The sequence below is a fragment of the Budorcas taxicolor genome, chromosome 19 (assembly GCF_023091745.1).
Source record: "Budorcas taxicolor isolate Tak-1 chromosome 19, Takin1.1, whole genome shotgun sequence".
In the NCBI taxonomy this organism is placed as follows: Eukaryota; Metazoa; Chordata; class Mammalia; order Artiodactyla; family Bovidae; genus Budorcas; species Budorcas taxicolor.
The window spans coordinates 13,691,729-13,707,289 of record NC_068928.1 but is presented as its reverse complement, the minus strand read 5'-3'; the positions used below and the strand labels follow the sequence as shown (position 1 = coordinate 13,707,289).

At 46.0% G+C, this 15,561-nt stretch overlaps 1 protein-coding gene across 1 annotated transcript in view; it reads left to right on the top strand.

The window, feature by feature from the left end:
- The window catches only part of SYNRG (synergin gamma), an 88,246-nt gene extending 73,397 nt beyond the window's left edge, over positions 1–14,849 (top strand). The window contains exons 21-23 of the mRNA XM_052657740.1: positions 10,913–11,023; positions 11,385–11,420; positions 12,421–14,849. Of these exons, the coding sequence (XP_052513700.1) occupies positions 10,913–11,023; positions 11,385–11,420; positions 12,421–12,552 (279 nt within the window). The 3' untranslated portion in view covers positions 12,553–14,849. The remainder of the gene's footprint in view (positions 1–10,912; positions 11,024–11,384; positions 11,421–12,420) is intronic.
- Positions 14,850–15,561: the final 712 nt, after the last annotated feature.

The following is a 15,561-nucleotide window of genomic DNA, read 5'->3' as shown; positions in this document are numbered from 1 at the left end:
CTGTGCTGGGTTGTAGTTGTGGCACCCGGAATCTTTGATCTTTGTTGCGGCATGCCAGATCTAGTTCCCTGACCAGGGATCAAACCCAAGCCCCCTGCATTAGTAGCTCAAAGTCTTAGCCCTTGGACCACCAGGAAGTCCTACCCCTGGTGTTTTAAAAAAGTATTTCCAAACTCCAGTCACAAATGAAGTTGATTGGCTGGTGATGCACGTGGGTGCCCGTGAGGCTGTGAGATGCAGAGGAATGTCATAAAATCCAGTGTGTCCCCTTTGCACTGTTGGCATCAGAGTTCATCAGAGCCTCTGTATTCAGTCTCACAAAGGTCTCACCTCAACACCCACTTGTTCCATGTTTTTTTAGCAGCAAGATTTCTACAGCCACATATTAGGAATGTGCGGGTCTGGGTGTCTCCTAAGTCACCCGTCTTCTGCTCCTAACTCTCTACTCCTATGGACCACATTAAGCCTAAACATCGTCAGCATCATTAGCCAACATTTACTGAGTGCTTACTGTGTGCCAGACCCTATTCATGACTCTCTACATGGATATAGTGAATACAGCAGTCTTGTGGGTAGATAATAATATTCTCCCCTGATTAAATGAAGAAACTGAAGCACAGAGATATCGGTGAGACCTGGGCTCAGTGTGAAAGAGTCCTAAGTCTGCTTTTTCAATCACAGTACTCTGTTGCCTCCTTGAATGGGCAGATGGGATGGGTGAAAGCAGAAAGGCAAAAGCCTTCTTGAGGAAGATGGGTTGTTCCTTGGCTTCGGGGTTAAAGAGATGAAACACCAGAAGTCGGTCTTGGCAGTGGCTTGATCTAAACAGTCAAGTTATTTTTTGTATACTTTTTCCCCGGTTAATGTCTCAGGACTGTAGGGGAGCTTAAAGGAGTCCCCATTGCCACTTAGATTTTAAGGTTCTTTGTTTTGATGGCAGTTGGTTTCTTATTGTAATTAACACTGAAAACTAGACTGCTATACAAATCTATCTCTTCTGATACTGTTAGAAAAAGGTGGCTGCGATGACAGAACTTTTTTTTTTAGCTGTGAACTCTAAAGAAAAGATATCACAGAAGACCAAGTGTGTTAAGCAGGTTCATTATCTATTAGCCCTTTTCTGTCTGGAGCAAAGGATATTTGGGGAGAATCTTAGCCTTGATTACAGCTCTGAGGGAGCTGCTGTCGGGGTGAGGTGGAAGCCAGTTTCGTCCTTGTACATCTTGCTCATGAGAAAGGCTTGCTTTCGAGATTCCGATTGCTCCTCCTGGCTTTCTTTATTTTTTTTTCTTTTTTCCTTTTTTAATAAAATATATACTTAGTAAAATGCAAAAATCTTAGTTATACTGCTCAGTGGTCTTGACAAATGCATGCCACACATAGCCCAGGCCTGGTCGAGATCCAAGATAGCCCATCTTCCCAGACGCTTTCCTTACGCTCCTTTGTTGACTTCACCCCACTCAGAGATACGCCATGTTCTGAGTTTTTACATGAAGGATTAGTTTTGCCCAGACCTTTTTAAAGGAGCCTTAGAATTTGGTTTTGTGATTCTGTGAATTAGTCACCCGCCTAGCCTGGGAGTGTTGCCCCCTCACTTACGGAGGCTCTAAATCCCTCCACATGGCAAAAGAGGAAGTGAAGGGGAAGAGTGGCCAGGCATTCATGCCTCCCCTTCAGACTCCCACTGGGAACAGCCGTTTCCGGCGTCCATGTCTGGATCTGGATGCGTGAGTGACTTTACCTGACCTTTGTTTAGGCCCCAGGATAGACGTCTGCTACTGGACAGCACAGGAGTACATTGCACATTGTGGCTGCCGCTGAGTGTCCACTTCCACAGTCACCCATGCTCTTCCAGCTATAATTGCTTTTTCACTAGGTTCAGCTCAATTCAGCCACTCAGTCGTGTCCGACTCTTTGCAACCCCGTGAATTGCAGCACGCCAGGCCTCCCTGTCCATCACCAACTCCCGGAGTTCACTCAGACTCACGCCCATCGAGTCGGTGATGCCATCCAGCCATCTCATCCTCGGTCGTCCCCTTCTCCTCCTGCCCCCAATCCCTCCCAGCATCAGAGTCCTTTACAATGAGTCAACTCTTCGCGTGAGGCGGACAGAGTACTGGAGTTTCAGCTTTAGCATCATTCCTTCCAAAGAACACCCAGGACTGATTTCCTTTAGAATGGACTGCTTGGATCTCCTTGCTAGGTTAGCTGTGAAAAATAGTCATTCCCTACTCATATTTCTCCTGATTATACCATGTCATGTGCTCTTGCTAACTGGTGGGCCTTCGGTCCTTAAACCTTACCTGAGGGGCATCCCTGGAGGTCCCCGTGCTCTGTGCTGTACTTAATGAACTGAATCACCACAGCCAGGCTCTTTGGTTCCAGTAACACTGATACAATAGTGACTGTTTCTTTTGCACTGAGAACCTGCTGGACATTGTGCTGTATTCCTTCTCATTCAATCCTGGTAACATCCCATAAGGTCAGCATAATCCCCAGTTTTACAAGTGCAGAAGTTGGAGCTCAGAAAAGATGAAACTTGCCTGAAACTCACAAACCTGGGATTTGAATGTAAATCATTGCCTAAAACCACTTTTCCTACTGTGTTAGTCCCAGCTTGCAAAGTATTAAAAAATGACTCGTTTCTTCCCACAAAGACTCTATGGGACTCTGCATCAAAAGGAGACTGCACTTCTTTTGCCAAGTGAGAAAGTTCTGGGTGCAGCAGTGACGCTTGGGCTAAGGGAAGCAGAGCACACGTCTTAACCTCCAAATTGCGGCTCCTTACCATTTCTTTAAGCTGGAAGTTACACTGGCGGCAGAGTTTTACATGGCCCTCTGTTTAATGCTCCCTTAATCCATGGACTAAAACTCCCTCTTGTGGCAAAAGCGTACCTCTTCTGAGCACTGATTGAAGAAACTTTTTTCTCAAGAGAGAAAAATCCTCTATTTCAGAGAGGTGAAGGCTTTTTTTTTGGTTGCTGTGGGTCTTTGTTGCTGCACGAGGGCTTTGCTCTAGCTGCTGAGAGCAGGGGCTGCGCTCTAGCTGTGGTGCGGGGGCTTCTGAGTGTGCTGGCAGGGAAGCCCGCCTTTCTCTTGTCGCAGGGCACAGGCTCTGACACGCTCGGGCTTCAGGAGCTGCAGCACGTAGCTTGGTAGTTGTGACACGTAGCTCGGTAGTTGTGACACGTGGGCTTATTTGCTCTGCAGCACATGCAGTCTTCCTGGATCAGGGATCGAACCCATGTCCCCTGCGTTGGCAGGTGGATTCCTATCCACTGTGCCACCAGGGAAGTCTGATGAGTGAATTATTATGTTGAGGTTTTATCTCATGGTTGTGGATTGAAGTTCAGTAGGTTTGCAACCAAGACTTCAGTCCTGGAAAACAGAACTGATCTATTTTGCCATATGGAATCTATGAGAAGAGACAGGACTGTTACTCTTCTGACCTCTAGTCAACTGAAAATCACCCAGGCTCTCTGATTCCACTATTACCCTCAGTCTAATAAAATTCTTCGCTGCTTCCTTTCAATGTGAAATAAGCCGTGAATTTCAGAGTACTTCCTGTTGCTGGGGCATGTCAGGCAAACGGTTTGTTTTTTTAAATAATGATAGCATTTTTATCATCTGGCCAACCTGCATAGTATTTTAGAGACAGAATATTCATTGTCTCCACACGACTATCTTCATTTGACTGAAGGTAGATATGGTAGACAGGATAACGCCTCCCCACCCCCAGGATGTTCATGTTCTAAGCCCTAGAACCTGTGAATGTTTTACCTTAGGTGGTGGAAGGGACTTTGCAGATGTGATTACATTAAGGGTCTTTGAATGGGAAACGTAGCACGGATCATCTTGGCAGGCCCAGAGGCGTGACAAGGGTCCTTATAAGAGGAAGGCAAGAGGACTTCCCTGGTGGTCCCCTTCTGCTTTCAATCTCTCCCAGCATCAGGGTCTTTTCCAACGAGTCAGCTCTTTGCATCAGGTGGCCAAAGTATTGGAGCTTCAGCATCAGTCCTTCCAGTGAATATTCAGGGTTGACTTTCTTTAGGATGGACTTGTTTGTTCTCCTTGCTGTCCAAGGGACTCTCAAGAATCTTCTCCAACACCACAGTTTGAAAACATCAATTCTTCGGCACTCAGCCTTCTTTATGATCCAACTCTCACATCCAGACGTGACCACTGGAAAAACCTTGCTTTGACTATACGGACCTTATTGGCAAAGTGATGTGTCTGCATTTTAATATGCTGTCTAGGCTTGTCATAGCTTTACTTCCAATAATAGGCATCTTTTAATTTCATAGCTTCAAAGCAGCGTGACAATCAAAAGAGAGAGACTGGCGGATGCTGTCCGCTTGGCTTTGGAGATGGAACTGTGATCCACAGAGTGTGCAGGCAGTCTCTAGACACTAGAAAAGACGAAGATGTGTGTTCTCCCCTAGAATTCCCATAAGAAAAGCAGTGTTGCCAACTCACTTTAGACTTCTGACCTCCAGAACTCTAAGAGAATAAATTTTATTTCAGTCAAATTAAGTTTGATGGTAACAAACACCACCACCACCCTCTTTGGCAGTGTGAAACAACAGAGCTTTATTCCCGGCTCCTGTTCCATGTCCATCTCAAGTTGGAGGGGCTCTATGCCATGCCCTCCTTACTCCAGCATCTGGATTGATAGAGCTTCACCGAGTGGAACAGAATAGCTGGTTGCCAGGAGAGGATCAAGGGAACATGGCAAATAACACATTGGCCTTAAAGACTTCCTTCCAAAAGTGAGCGTATTACTTATCCTCAGTCTCTTAACACCATGACAAGTCACCCGGCCGTGTCTAATGCAGAGGGACAGAGAAGGAGAATAAGGCTATCAGTAAGGAATGCTAATTGCTACCAAACTCTTCTTCCTTAATAGTGATTTTCTTGGATACCATTTTGCTGCTGCTGCTAAGTCGCTTCAGTCGTGTCTGACTCTGTGCAACCCCATAGACAGCAGCCCACCAGGCTTCCCCATCCCTGGGATTCTCCAGGCAAGAACACTGGAGTGGGTTGCCATTTCCTTCTCCAGTGCATGAAAGTGAAAAGTGAAAGTGAAGTCACTCAGTCATGCCCGACTTGCAGCGACCCCATGGACTGCAGCCCACCAGGCTCCTCCGTCCATGGGATTTTCCAGGCAAGAGTACTGGAGTGGGGTGCCATCGCCTTCTCTGGGATACCATTTTAGTAGTTTATTATTGGCTAAAGATTCAGGATTATATCAATATATCCCAGCCTGCCTCTGGGACTTGTCAGTGTATACAGGTCAAGTATAATATCGCTGGTTTTTAATCTTCGCTAAATATATGACATACTTGCCAGTTAAACTAGGTGACACGCAATTTAAGGTGGCCTGTAGAGGGCATGCCTCCTTCTAGAATTAGGGCCTTTTGATTGGTGTCACACTGTTACTGTGGACTACAATAATCCCCTTGCTAATAGATGTGTATTTATAAAGGTTAATTTTGTCATTTGAAAGATTAATTTGACTACAGAGTAATTTATGCAGAGCCTTATGATTTTCCACTGGAGTTTACAGTATGACCTTTTCGTTTGCTTCTTTTATTCCTTTGGTAAACATATATTAAAGGGCTTTTATTAACTTTCTTTTTTTCTTTAGGATTTAGTTTCCTTGGGTTCTAATTATTTCTCAAACAGGCCTTCTTCAATAACATGATGAATGTCTATAATGTAGATTACAGACATGCTACTATGTTTTTAACCAGTTCAAAGAGCATGTTAGATTTTATTATCAAAGTGAATAATTGTGATAATCATTTAGAGTATTTGATCCTTTCCAGTGCCCTTTTTATGTATCTGTGAGGACCCTAACACCAGTTGGAGGAGGGAGGGAGGGCATGTGAAATTGTTGCCGTTTTACAAAGGACAGAATTGGATGACAAGCAAGTGACGGTGCCACCTGCTTCTCGGTTTGACCAAATAGGTCATGATCACACTAAGGAAGAAAAAGAGTTATCCTCCGACTTGGCTAAGGTGGAGTAGGTTCATACAGTTGAATCTTCCGCCTCCCCTTCTCTTCTTTGAGAACCGTCTATCATACTTCCTTCCCTACATGTGATCTGAATGGATTTAGCTCAGGTTAGTTTGAGATATTTGTGGAACCTGGCACATGATTTATCATTTCAGATTCAAAAGGGATGGGGAACTATCATATATAATCTACACATTTTCCTGGTGAGAGAAGCCCCCTTTTTTTTTCCCCCTGGGAAAAAATAATATAGTTATGCAAATACAAAGACAGTATGGTGACTCCTCAGTGGTTCAGCCTAAAGTAACTATGGAACATGTAGCCATTATTTTATCATCAAATTTGCCATTATCCTGGTCATCTCAGCATTCTTGAAGAAGAACCAAAGCCAACTCACCAGGCTCCCAGATCCGTCACACTCTGGACTACAAGCCCTTGTCTCTGTTTCACTGAAGCCACCCCTTGGCGTGATCACTCTGGACTGTGTTATCAAGCATCACACTGCAGAGCTGAGGCAGTCTTAAACTCAGACATTTTTCTGGGCCCATCTTGACAACTTAAGACCTTTCTCGCTCTTGATTTGTTCTGTTCATGTTTCTGGTTTTCCAGACGGGACAGTGGCCCCTTTTACTGTGTTCCTGCGGACTCCCTTCCATCTTCGCTTCCTTTCCCATGTGCCAAAGCATGTTCCTTAGCGTTTGAGATTATTCCTGTCTGTGTGAGGACAATCAGCTGTCCTGGTTAGCTCAGAACCAAGGGGTTTCCTCAGAGCTAAGATGGGAACAGTCATTCATTTAAGGTTACTCACTTATTTTCGGCTGTGCTGGGTCTTCCCTGCTGCTCACAGGCTTCCCTAGTTGCAGCGAGTGGGGGCTACTCTCTCTCGTCCTGGTGGCTGCTCTTGTCGCAGAGCACGGGCTCCGTGGGGTGCAGGCCTCAGTAGTTGTGGCACACGGGCCTGCTTGCCTTCTGGCACGTGGGATCTTCCCAGACCAGGAGTCGAATCCATGTTCCCCACGTTGGCAGGTGGATTCTTATCCACTGGACCACCAGGAAGCCCATGAAATGGGGATAGTCTTGCACCGACCAGGTAGTTGGCCACCCTAGTGCACTGTTTTCATATGTGGAAATACTGTAATGTGATGATCTCTTCCCACCCTGTGTTCAGTGACATTGCACTGGTAGCTCAGCATCAACCATGGAGGAGTATTTATACCATGGCAATCCACAGATGGTTCACACTGGGGCTTGACTTGTTGATTTTCTAGATTTTAAGTGATGCAGAGGAAATATTAATGTAGGTTAAACTTAAAAGTATGCTCTTTGTGTAGCCCTTATGTTGTGAGTAGAACCAAAAGTTGGGTAAAGATTCTGCAGTATTCAAAAACTATTATCTGATTCAGCAAAGAAGTCACTCACATATTTGATAGACAAATGAAGTTCCAAAGTATGTCTGAGTGGTGACACTCTAGCCCTTGTCCTTCACGTTAGACATCAGCATTCACATCAGAAGCAACACTCTTTCAGGAGAGCAAGCAGAGGTTGACTGTCGATCTAAGAGTTGGGCAAAAATCCAAGAAAGCATTTTGTGAGAATAAGATACTATGGGGGCGGGTGGGTGGGGGAAGAACTTCCCTGGCAGTCCAGGAGTTAAGACTCTACACTTTCACTGTCAGGGCAACTAAGATCCCACATGCTGTGCAGTGCAGTTAAAAAAGAAAAGATACTATGTGAAATTTACGAGAAAAGGATGGTATATTTTATTATTTGTGAAATATGTGCTACACATTCTTCATATCAGTAAAGCTTATAATAAGCTTCCGTACCTGTGTGGGTTTGTGTGTATGTATATATTTACATGCATGCATGCATAACGTCTTCCTCTTTGGAAAGTCAGTTCTTAATTGAGCCAGGAAGGGAGCAGTTTTGTCCCCAAATTAGCCAGGGATCCTGCTAAACATCCTACATGCAGAGGACAGGCCCCACAGCAAAGATCTAACCAGCTTAAAATGTCCATGGTGCCAAATTTAAGAAACTCTGTTCTAGGGCATATATAAGAAATATAAATTAGTTCAGGTATACCTAACTTCTACCCAATAAGAATCCAAAATCTTATTTTCTGGATTAGATTTTTTAATATTGAAGTATAATTGATTTACAATATACTGATTTCTGCTGTACAGAAAAGTGGCTCACTTACATATATACATTCTTTTTTTAATATTCTTTTCCATTATGGTGTATCGTCAGACACTGAACATAGTTCTCTGGGCTGTACAGTGGGACCCTGTTGGTTCTCCGTTCTGTATATAAAAGCTTATATCTGCTGACCTCAACCCCCGCTGTGTCCCTCCCTCGGTCCCCACCCTCCTGGCCACCAGACTGTTCTGTCTGTCTGTGTATCTGTTCATAGGTAGGCCCATCTGTGTCATATTTTAGGTTCCACGTGTAAGTGGTATCACGTGGGATTTGCTCTCTTCCGACTTCACCTGGTGTAATAATCTCGAGGTCCGTCCGTGTTGCTGCAGTGGGCATTATTCTGTCCCCTGTCACGGCTCTGTTTTATCCCCTTGTGCGGATGTGCCGCGCCTTCTGCACCCGTGCGTCTGTCAGTGGGCGGTCTCCATGTCTGGGCTATTCCAGATAGTGCCGCTGTGAACAAAGCGGTGCGCGTGTCTCTTCACATTACAGTCTTGTCTGGGTATAAGGCCAGGAGTGGGATTGTTTCGTCATATGGCGACTCTTTTCAGCTTTTTGAGGAACATCCACACTGTTCTCCATAGTGGCTACAGCAATTTATATTCCCACCAACAGTGCAGGAAGGTTCATTTTTCTTCACCCTCTCTCCAGCATTTGTTATTTGTAGACTTTTTAATAATTGCCTTTCTGACTGGTGGGAGGCGGTACTTCACTGTAGTTTTGATTTGCATTTATCTGATAATTAGTGATGCTGAGCATCTTTTCATGTGCCTGCTGGCCATCTGTATGTCTTGTTTAAAGAAGTGTCTGTTTAGGTCCTCTGCCCATTTTTTGACTGGGTGGTTTTGTTGTTGAGTTGTATGAGCTGTTGATGTATTTTGGATATTAAGCCCCTGTCAGTCACATTGTTTGCAAATATTTTCTCCCATTCTGGTTTTGTGTTTCATTTTGCTGCTTTTGTCTTTCTGGCTGTTTTTGTCTTGCTTTAGTATTCAGTCTATTTCATAATTGCAGAATAACTCACATGCAATGAAATGCTCCGGTCTTAAATGTATAGTTGGAACAGTTTTGACAAATGTACTCAACCATGTAGCCCACACCCCTCAATACGTGGAGAGCTTTCATCACCTGCTCAAGTTCCCTTTTGCCCCTTCCCAGTCCTCTGATCTGATTCCCAAAACAGCCATCTATTTTCTGTAACTTTGCATTATCCTCGATCTGCCTGTTCTGGAACCTAATCTAAATGAAATTATGCATTGCGTATGTTCTTGGGTCAGCTTCTTTTACATTGTGTGTTGTAAAAATTCATCTGTGTTGTATCAGTTTGACCCCCTTTTATCACTGAGTAATATTTCATTGTATTAATATGCTGTGTTCTTTTAAAATCTATTTTCTTGTTTATTGATACAAGCTATTTCCAGTTTGGGCTAATAGGAATAGAGCTGCTATGAACATTTGGCATACAAGACTTTTGTTAACGTGTTTGCATTTCTCTTGGATAAATATCTAGGAATTAAAAGCTTCATATGATAGATGTGTGTTATAACTTTTAAGAAATTAACAGCTTTAATCTTTAGTCTACACATTCCATATTTCATACTTTTTTTTTGGTAAGAAAATAACGCATATAAAGAGCCTAGTGCACTGCTTAGCATAGGTAAGGGCTTGACTTATTAGCTGTTATCATCTTGGGTTGGCATACAAGGTCGTTTGGGTTTTCCTATAACATTTTATGGAAAAACTCTTCACGAACTCTTTGGCCAGCCCAGTATTTACTCTGTCTAGCCAGTAATGTCCAGCTCCCTCTTTCTGGAGTACTAGAGGCGTATATCCACCTGCCTGCTCATGCAGCGTCCGAGCTCCACTGACCCGCACGCAGCTTCCATTTGGCTTGCACCAGCCCGGGCTCTTCTCCCGGTCTCTACCCCAAACTCGTTCTCCTCTCACACGTCTCTGTAGGGTGGATCCTCTCAGGTGCCCAGTCCTCCAGGCCTGTTGATTCTGGGGCCTTAATAGCTCCCCATGTGCCCATTTCTGTCCACCATTGGTGTCCAGAGTACAGACCACATCCTGTCAGCATCCAGTGACAACCCTTAAGGCTCTCCAGGATGAAGTCTCAGCCCCTCATATTCCTTTCCCCATATTCCATTAGGCCTTTGTGCTCCCGCTTCGTCTCCTCCCTCTGTCCATAAGCTCGGCTCCCACCCCCTAGATTTCTCCTCCTGCCGGATCTGCTTAGAGGCTTTTGCCCATGCTGCTTATCCCACATAAATACCCTTCCCTTCCCACCTCATCCTACCCCACCCCTCCCCCAGCCAAGCCCCCTCAGGACTCAGCCCCGATGACTGTAAATTCCGGGACGCGTTCTCTGCCACCCCGCTCCTTTCCCCTAAGTCGGGTCAGTGCCCCAGCCCCTCCATGCTTTGCTCTGGCCCTTGGTTCTTACGCACATGCTGGTGTGGCTCTCATCACACGTGTTGCCTGATACGTACCTCACCCCGACCCTAAACTGAGCTCTGAGGGTAGGGACCATTTTTCACACGTCCTGACATCCCCAGGGAAATGGAATGATCGTGCTGGCGGTGGTAGAGTGTTCACTGAATTTGCTGCTGGACCTACTGAGAGGTGGGATCAGAGAGCTGAGCCAAGCAGCGTGGGGAACTGCTGTCTCCTTACCTGTTTGTCTTGTCATCACAGCCTGATGAAAATTCACTGGATTTTTCCTCTTGTATGCTCCGGCCTGGGATTAAAAACGCTCAGGAGCTGGCTTGCGGGGTGTGCCTCTTGAACGTGGACTCCAGGAGCCGGGTAAGTCACCACCTCCCCCGACACCACTTCCAAGGCAGAGCTCATCCCTGACAGGACCCGGGGCACGAGCCCACCTGGCCCACTTCTCCGCATGGTCTGTGACCAGAGGCGGGGAGCTGATCAAGTCCTGAGATGGGGCCAGAGAAGCAGAGACTCCCTTCCAGGGGGTGGTGCGGGGAGCTGTTGCAGGAACGGGTGCAGGCTTGCCTTTCTGTGGAGTGGGCTCATTTGCCTTGTGCCTGCAGCCCCCTCTGCAGGCAGGGTGGCACAGGGAGAAGGGTTGACCTGTAAGGACTTGTTTGCAGGCCAGAGGCCCTGTGCTGGGAATTTTGTTGACCTTATGGTTTCAACATTATTTCAGAAAGAAGAGAAGCCTGCAGAAGAGCATCCTAAAAAAGTATGAACCACTTACTTGTTACCTTAGTGTCTCCCATCTTAATTTTGAATGTGGAGGGCAAGTTCAATGATTCCACTGTCATCCTGAGCTGTTCAATCACAGATGCTTTGCTGAGTCCTTTCCATTCCCAGTGTCCGACTCAGTCACTAATGTGTCCACGCGGGTCACTTCCGTCTTGTGTGCATGCTTTGTGGCTCGAATCGGCTTCTGGTATGGCGGTTATTTTCCTCTAGGAGGAACAGGGTAACAGAAAGGGCAGCTTCTGGAAAACCAGGTCATCATGACACAGAGGAGGTTAGAGAGCTTCAGCACTTGGCTGTTAGCAGACAGAAACAGATTTGGGGGGTAGGAAAGTTAGAGTTTTGTTTATTTGTAGACGTTTAGAAAACACCCCAGGAAGTGGTTGAGGTTAGGCCTGGCTGGCTGTAACTTACCTGCAAGCATTATTCATTTGGAAAGCATTCTTAGGTGTTTGGTATCTTTTCTACAAGCCCTGAACCTATTTGGACATTTTAATGATGTCAGTTCGGCTCTCAGCTCCCAGCGGCATTAGACCCATTTTAATCTTGAGTTTTCTCTGATGATAGGACTTTATGAGCCTCCAAAACCTCAGGGATGGCATGTAACAGTCAAATGCCAGCCTCAGGGAAGGGCTTCCTTCTTCACAAAGAGATCAAAATGATCCCCAGCCCTTGGCTATTTTCGTTCCCCTGTCATGACCCCTGCCAACCCCCCACAGCCTCTGCGTGCCTTTTCTCGGAAAGATTTGACCTCCTTTTGCTGAAACTGGGTTTAACAGTAAAGATTTTTTTATGCCTTGAATTAGCAGCACAAAACTTTTCTCGCTTGAATTCCTGTAGCCACCTGCTCAGCTTTTGTGTGTGCGCCAGTCTGGCCTCAGCCTCTGTGTCCTGGAGCGGGGTCCGTGCCGCTGCTGGTCAGCGCCTGGGTGTGGAGGGAGCCTGACCACTCCCCCTCCGTGTCTGTTTCTTCCTGGCAGGCGTTCAACTCAGAAACTGACAGCTTCAAGCTGGCGTACGGGGGACACCAGTATCACGCCAGCTGTGCCAACTTCTGGATCAACTGTGTCGAACCGAAACCGCCCGGCCTGATCCTGCCTGATCTGCTCTGAAAGCTCCTGACAGCTCCTCTATCCCAGCTGGGTTTGTTTTTTTCCACCACACCCCTTGGGGTGACAGGGACCAATAAACAGAATGTGAGTGCTGTGGAGCAACCCGGCCCCCCACCCCCCACCCCACCCCTTCAGGAGGGAAGCCTCAAGAGGTGGGGGAGGGGCTGTGCAAGTTCCCAGTCCTTCCCACAGACGAACTTTGCCCCCAAGTTCCCGCAGCCAGTCTTTGGGATTTCAGGTCAAACCACCCTACCCAAACTGCACGAGGCACTGGAAGTTTGCTAACTTACCTCTAGTTCTCTTAAGATGTTTTAAAATATGGACCACAGTTGCCTTTATCTAAGGCATAATTTGCTGCTGCAGCACGGAAACTGTGAAGAATTGACATTTGAAGAAAATTAAATTCTTGCTCTAGGACTGGAGTCAGAAGGATTTCGAGCCAGTGTTTGTCTATCTGGAGCACTTACTGTTGTGTGAAGTAGAATGCATTTAGCCACATGTAGTGTGTTAATATCTAAAATGACTAGAAAGGGGAACATTGTGATTAAATGGATATTCTTTTATAGAAAAATTTCAGCTTCTCTCCACTGGACAGCGGCAGGTGGGTGAGGGTGGGTTTACCAACTCTAGTGTCACAACAGAAGCCGTTCTCCACTCCGTTCGCGCATTGCAAAGACTGGCAGCTTTCAGGAAGACTTTCAAAGCACACCTGGGAACTTCGCAGTGGAGAAGAACGTCCATTTCGACCGAGCGCTGAATCTTGGTGTATCTGGATGAACGTCGTTGCCCTTGGGGGTCTTCACTGAAGGCCCCGTATTGCTTCACACACAGGCTGTGAATGTGGTATTTTTCTTCAGACAAGGTTTGGAAAGGCAGCTGGATGAAATCTCTTTGCAAAGGCCTCTGTCCAGATTTCCAAGAACGCCTGCACAGGGACCAATGCGTTTCTCTGAGAGAGACCTGGAAATTGCTCAGGGTTGGATGGTGGAGCTCGTGGCCCAGCAAGGAGAAGAGTAAGGTGTGTATTTGTGGTAGAGGCACGTGACTTGGAAGCAATGGCAGGAAATTGCTCAGAACCAGCACTGAATTTTAGAAGGAAAAGGCTTATGCTCTCTGTTGTGCCTTTTTTTTTTTTTTTTTGGCCTCACTGTGTAGCTTGTTGGGATCATAGCTTCCCTACCAGGAATTGAACCTGCATCTTCAGCAGTGAAAGCACCAAGTCTACACCACTGGGTCGCCAGGGAGCTCTTTCATGCTCTCTGGTATAGGGAATTTTCTTTGCTGCTCAAACCGAATGCATAAAATCGGGGGAAAAGTCAAGGAGTAAGGACTGTGCTGTTCCTGGGAAGAACACGTCAATCTGGGGCACTCGTTTCAGTTGTGAATTACGTGTTTATGAGGCGATTTTTGAACCTTGTGTGCTTCACTTTGTGTGGCTTAAGCTCTCTGACATAGACTTAGTTTTTTCCAGTTTGTAAACTGGAAAAGTTGGCTTTGTCTCTTTACATAATTAACTAGATCATTTTTCCCTCCTCAGGACAAAACTTGGGGCCATTCGATTTTGCTCCGTCTTACATCTTTTACTTCCACCCTCCCCAAGAAAGGTAGAGAACGTTTTCATTCCTGAGCTGATGGGGCTTCTGCTTTACCTGGCTGCATGCCAGGATGCAGACAAGGGTGGCTGAGGTAAATCTGTTTTTTTCTCATCTGTTGCGGATGATACCATCTCCAGCTGCTAATAACCAGAACAGCTGTCTCTCTGATTGCTACCTTTGCCCTCCACAGGGCCAGCGGGTGTTAGTGACGTCACAAATGGGCCGGTTTCTAGTGAACTTTGCCTGGGGCCTCGGGGCTCCACTTCAGCCTGAGCAGTGCCCCGGGTTTCGTGCAGCCTTCTCACTGGTCTTGTACGTTCCGTGATGGACCACGGTCACAAGTCGACCTTTGCAACAAGAGACGTCTCCCGGTTTCACAGAATCTCCACGGCAGAGACATTTTCAGAAACGCTGTGTGCACTATTCTTCTGTCACCGTGGTCCATATTGATGACAATGCTCACCTGTTAACTAGATAGGTTTCCATTTCTAGATGTATTGCAGAACGCCTGAGATAAAACTCGTAAGTATAATTACTGCTGACCTTAGCAGGTACAGTTGGTTTAGTCACCTCATGGGAGGTGCCAGAGGAAAAATACAGCAGGCATCAACGAAAAGCTTTTGCTGCAGAGCGTTCACTACTTTCAGGATCTTGTTTAGTACTGGAAATGCTTTATTCGATCTGCCAATAAAGATTGGGGAGTGGGGAATTCCGTCACGTTGATTTTCTTTACGCAGGTTTATTAAAATGAGTCAACACTGCATTCAGCTTCACCTCAATGCTTGTTAGCCAAGAGCCCAGTGTCCTTGGAAACAGTAACCAGGGTTACTCACTTCCATAGAATGCATTGTGCAAGCTGCTTCACCCCCCTGCTTGAGTGGCAATTAGTCAGCTCTGTTTTGGCGGTGTATTTCGCCTTTAATTTTTTATGGCTTACTGTGTAGTTTTCGTCTGGACATGCTTGAGATCGCAGCAGCACAGGGTCTATCAGGATATTATCTGTGCTTTGTTTTTCCCTATGGGTACTTGTTAGCAGTTCACAGAGGTTGCTTATTTTAAATTATCTGAATATATTTGGTGTGCGTCTACATAATTATTTATTTACAGGTGCCTTCTAATTGCTTTTTATTTAATGACTAGTGTGTTCCTAAGCTTAGAAAAAATGATAGGGCCTTTATGATATGGATCTCTACTGAAAATTCCCCTCACACCGTGGAGGCCACACAGCTTCCTTTGTGACTTTTAGCTGCTAAACTCTGACATTTAGATGAGAAAGGTGTTAGACTCCCTAAGCGTTAGGAGCCCGCTGAGCTCCACCCCAGCGTGGACGTCTGCCAGGATCTCTGCAGGAGAAGTCTCTTCATTACAAAGAGCCTCTGCCACCAGGTGTCCTCCTGTGCACAGTGAGTCTGGG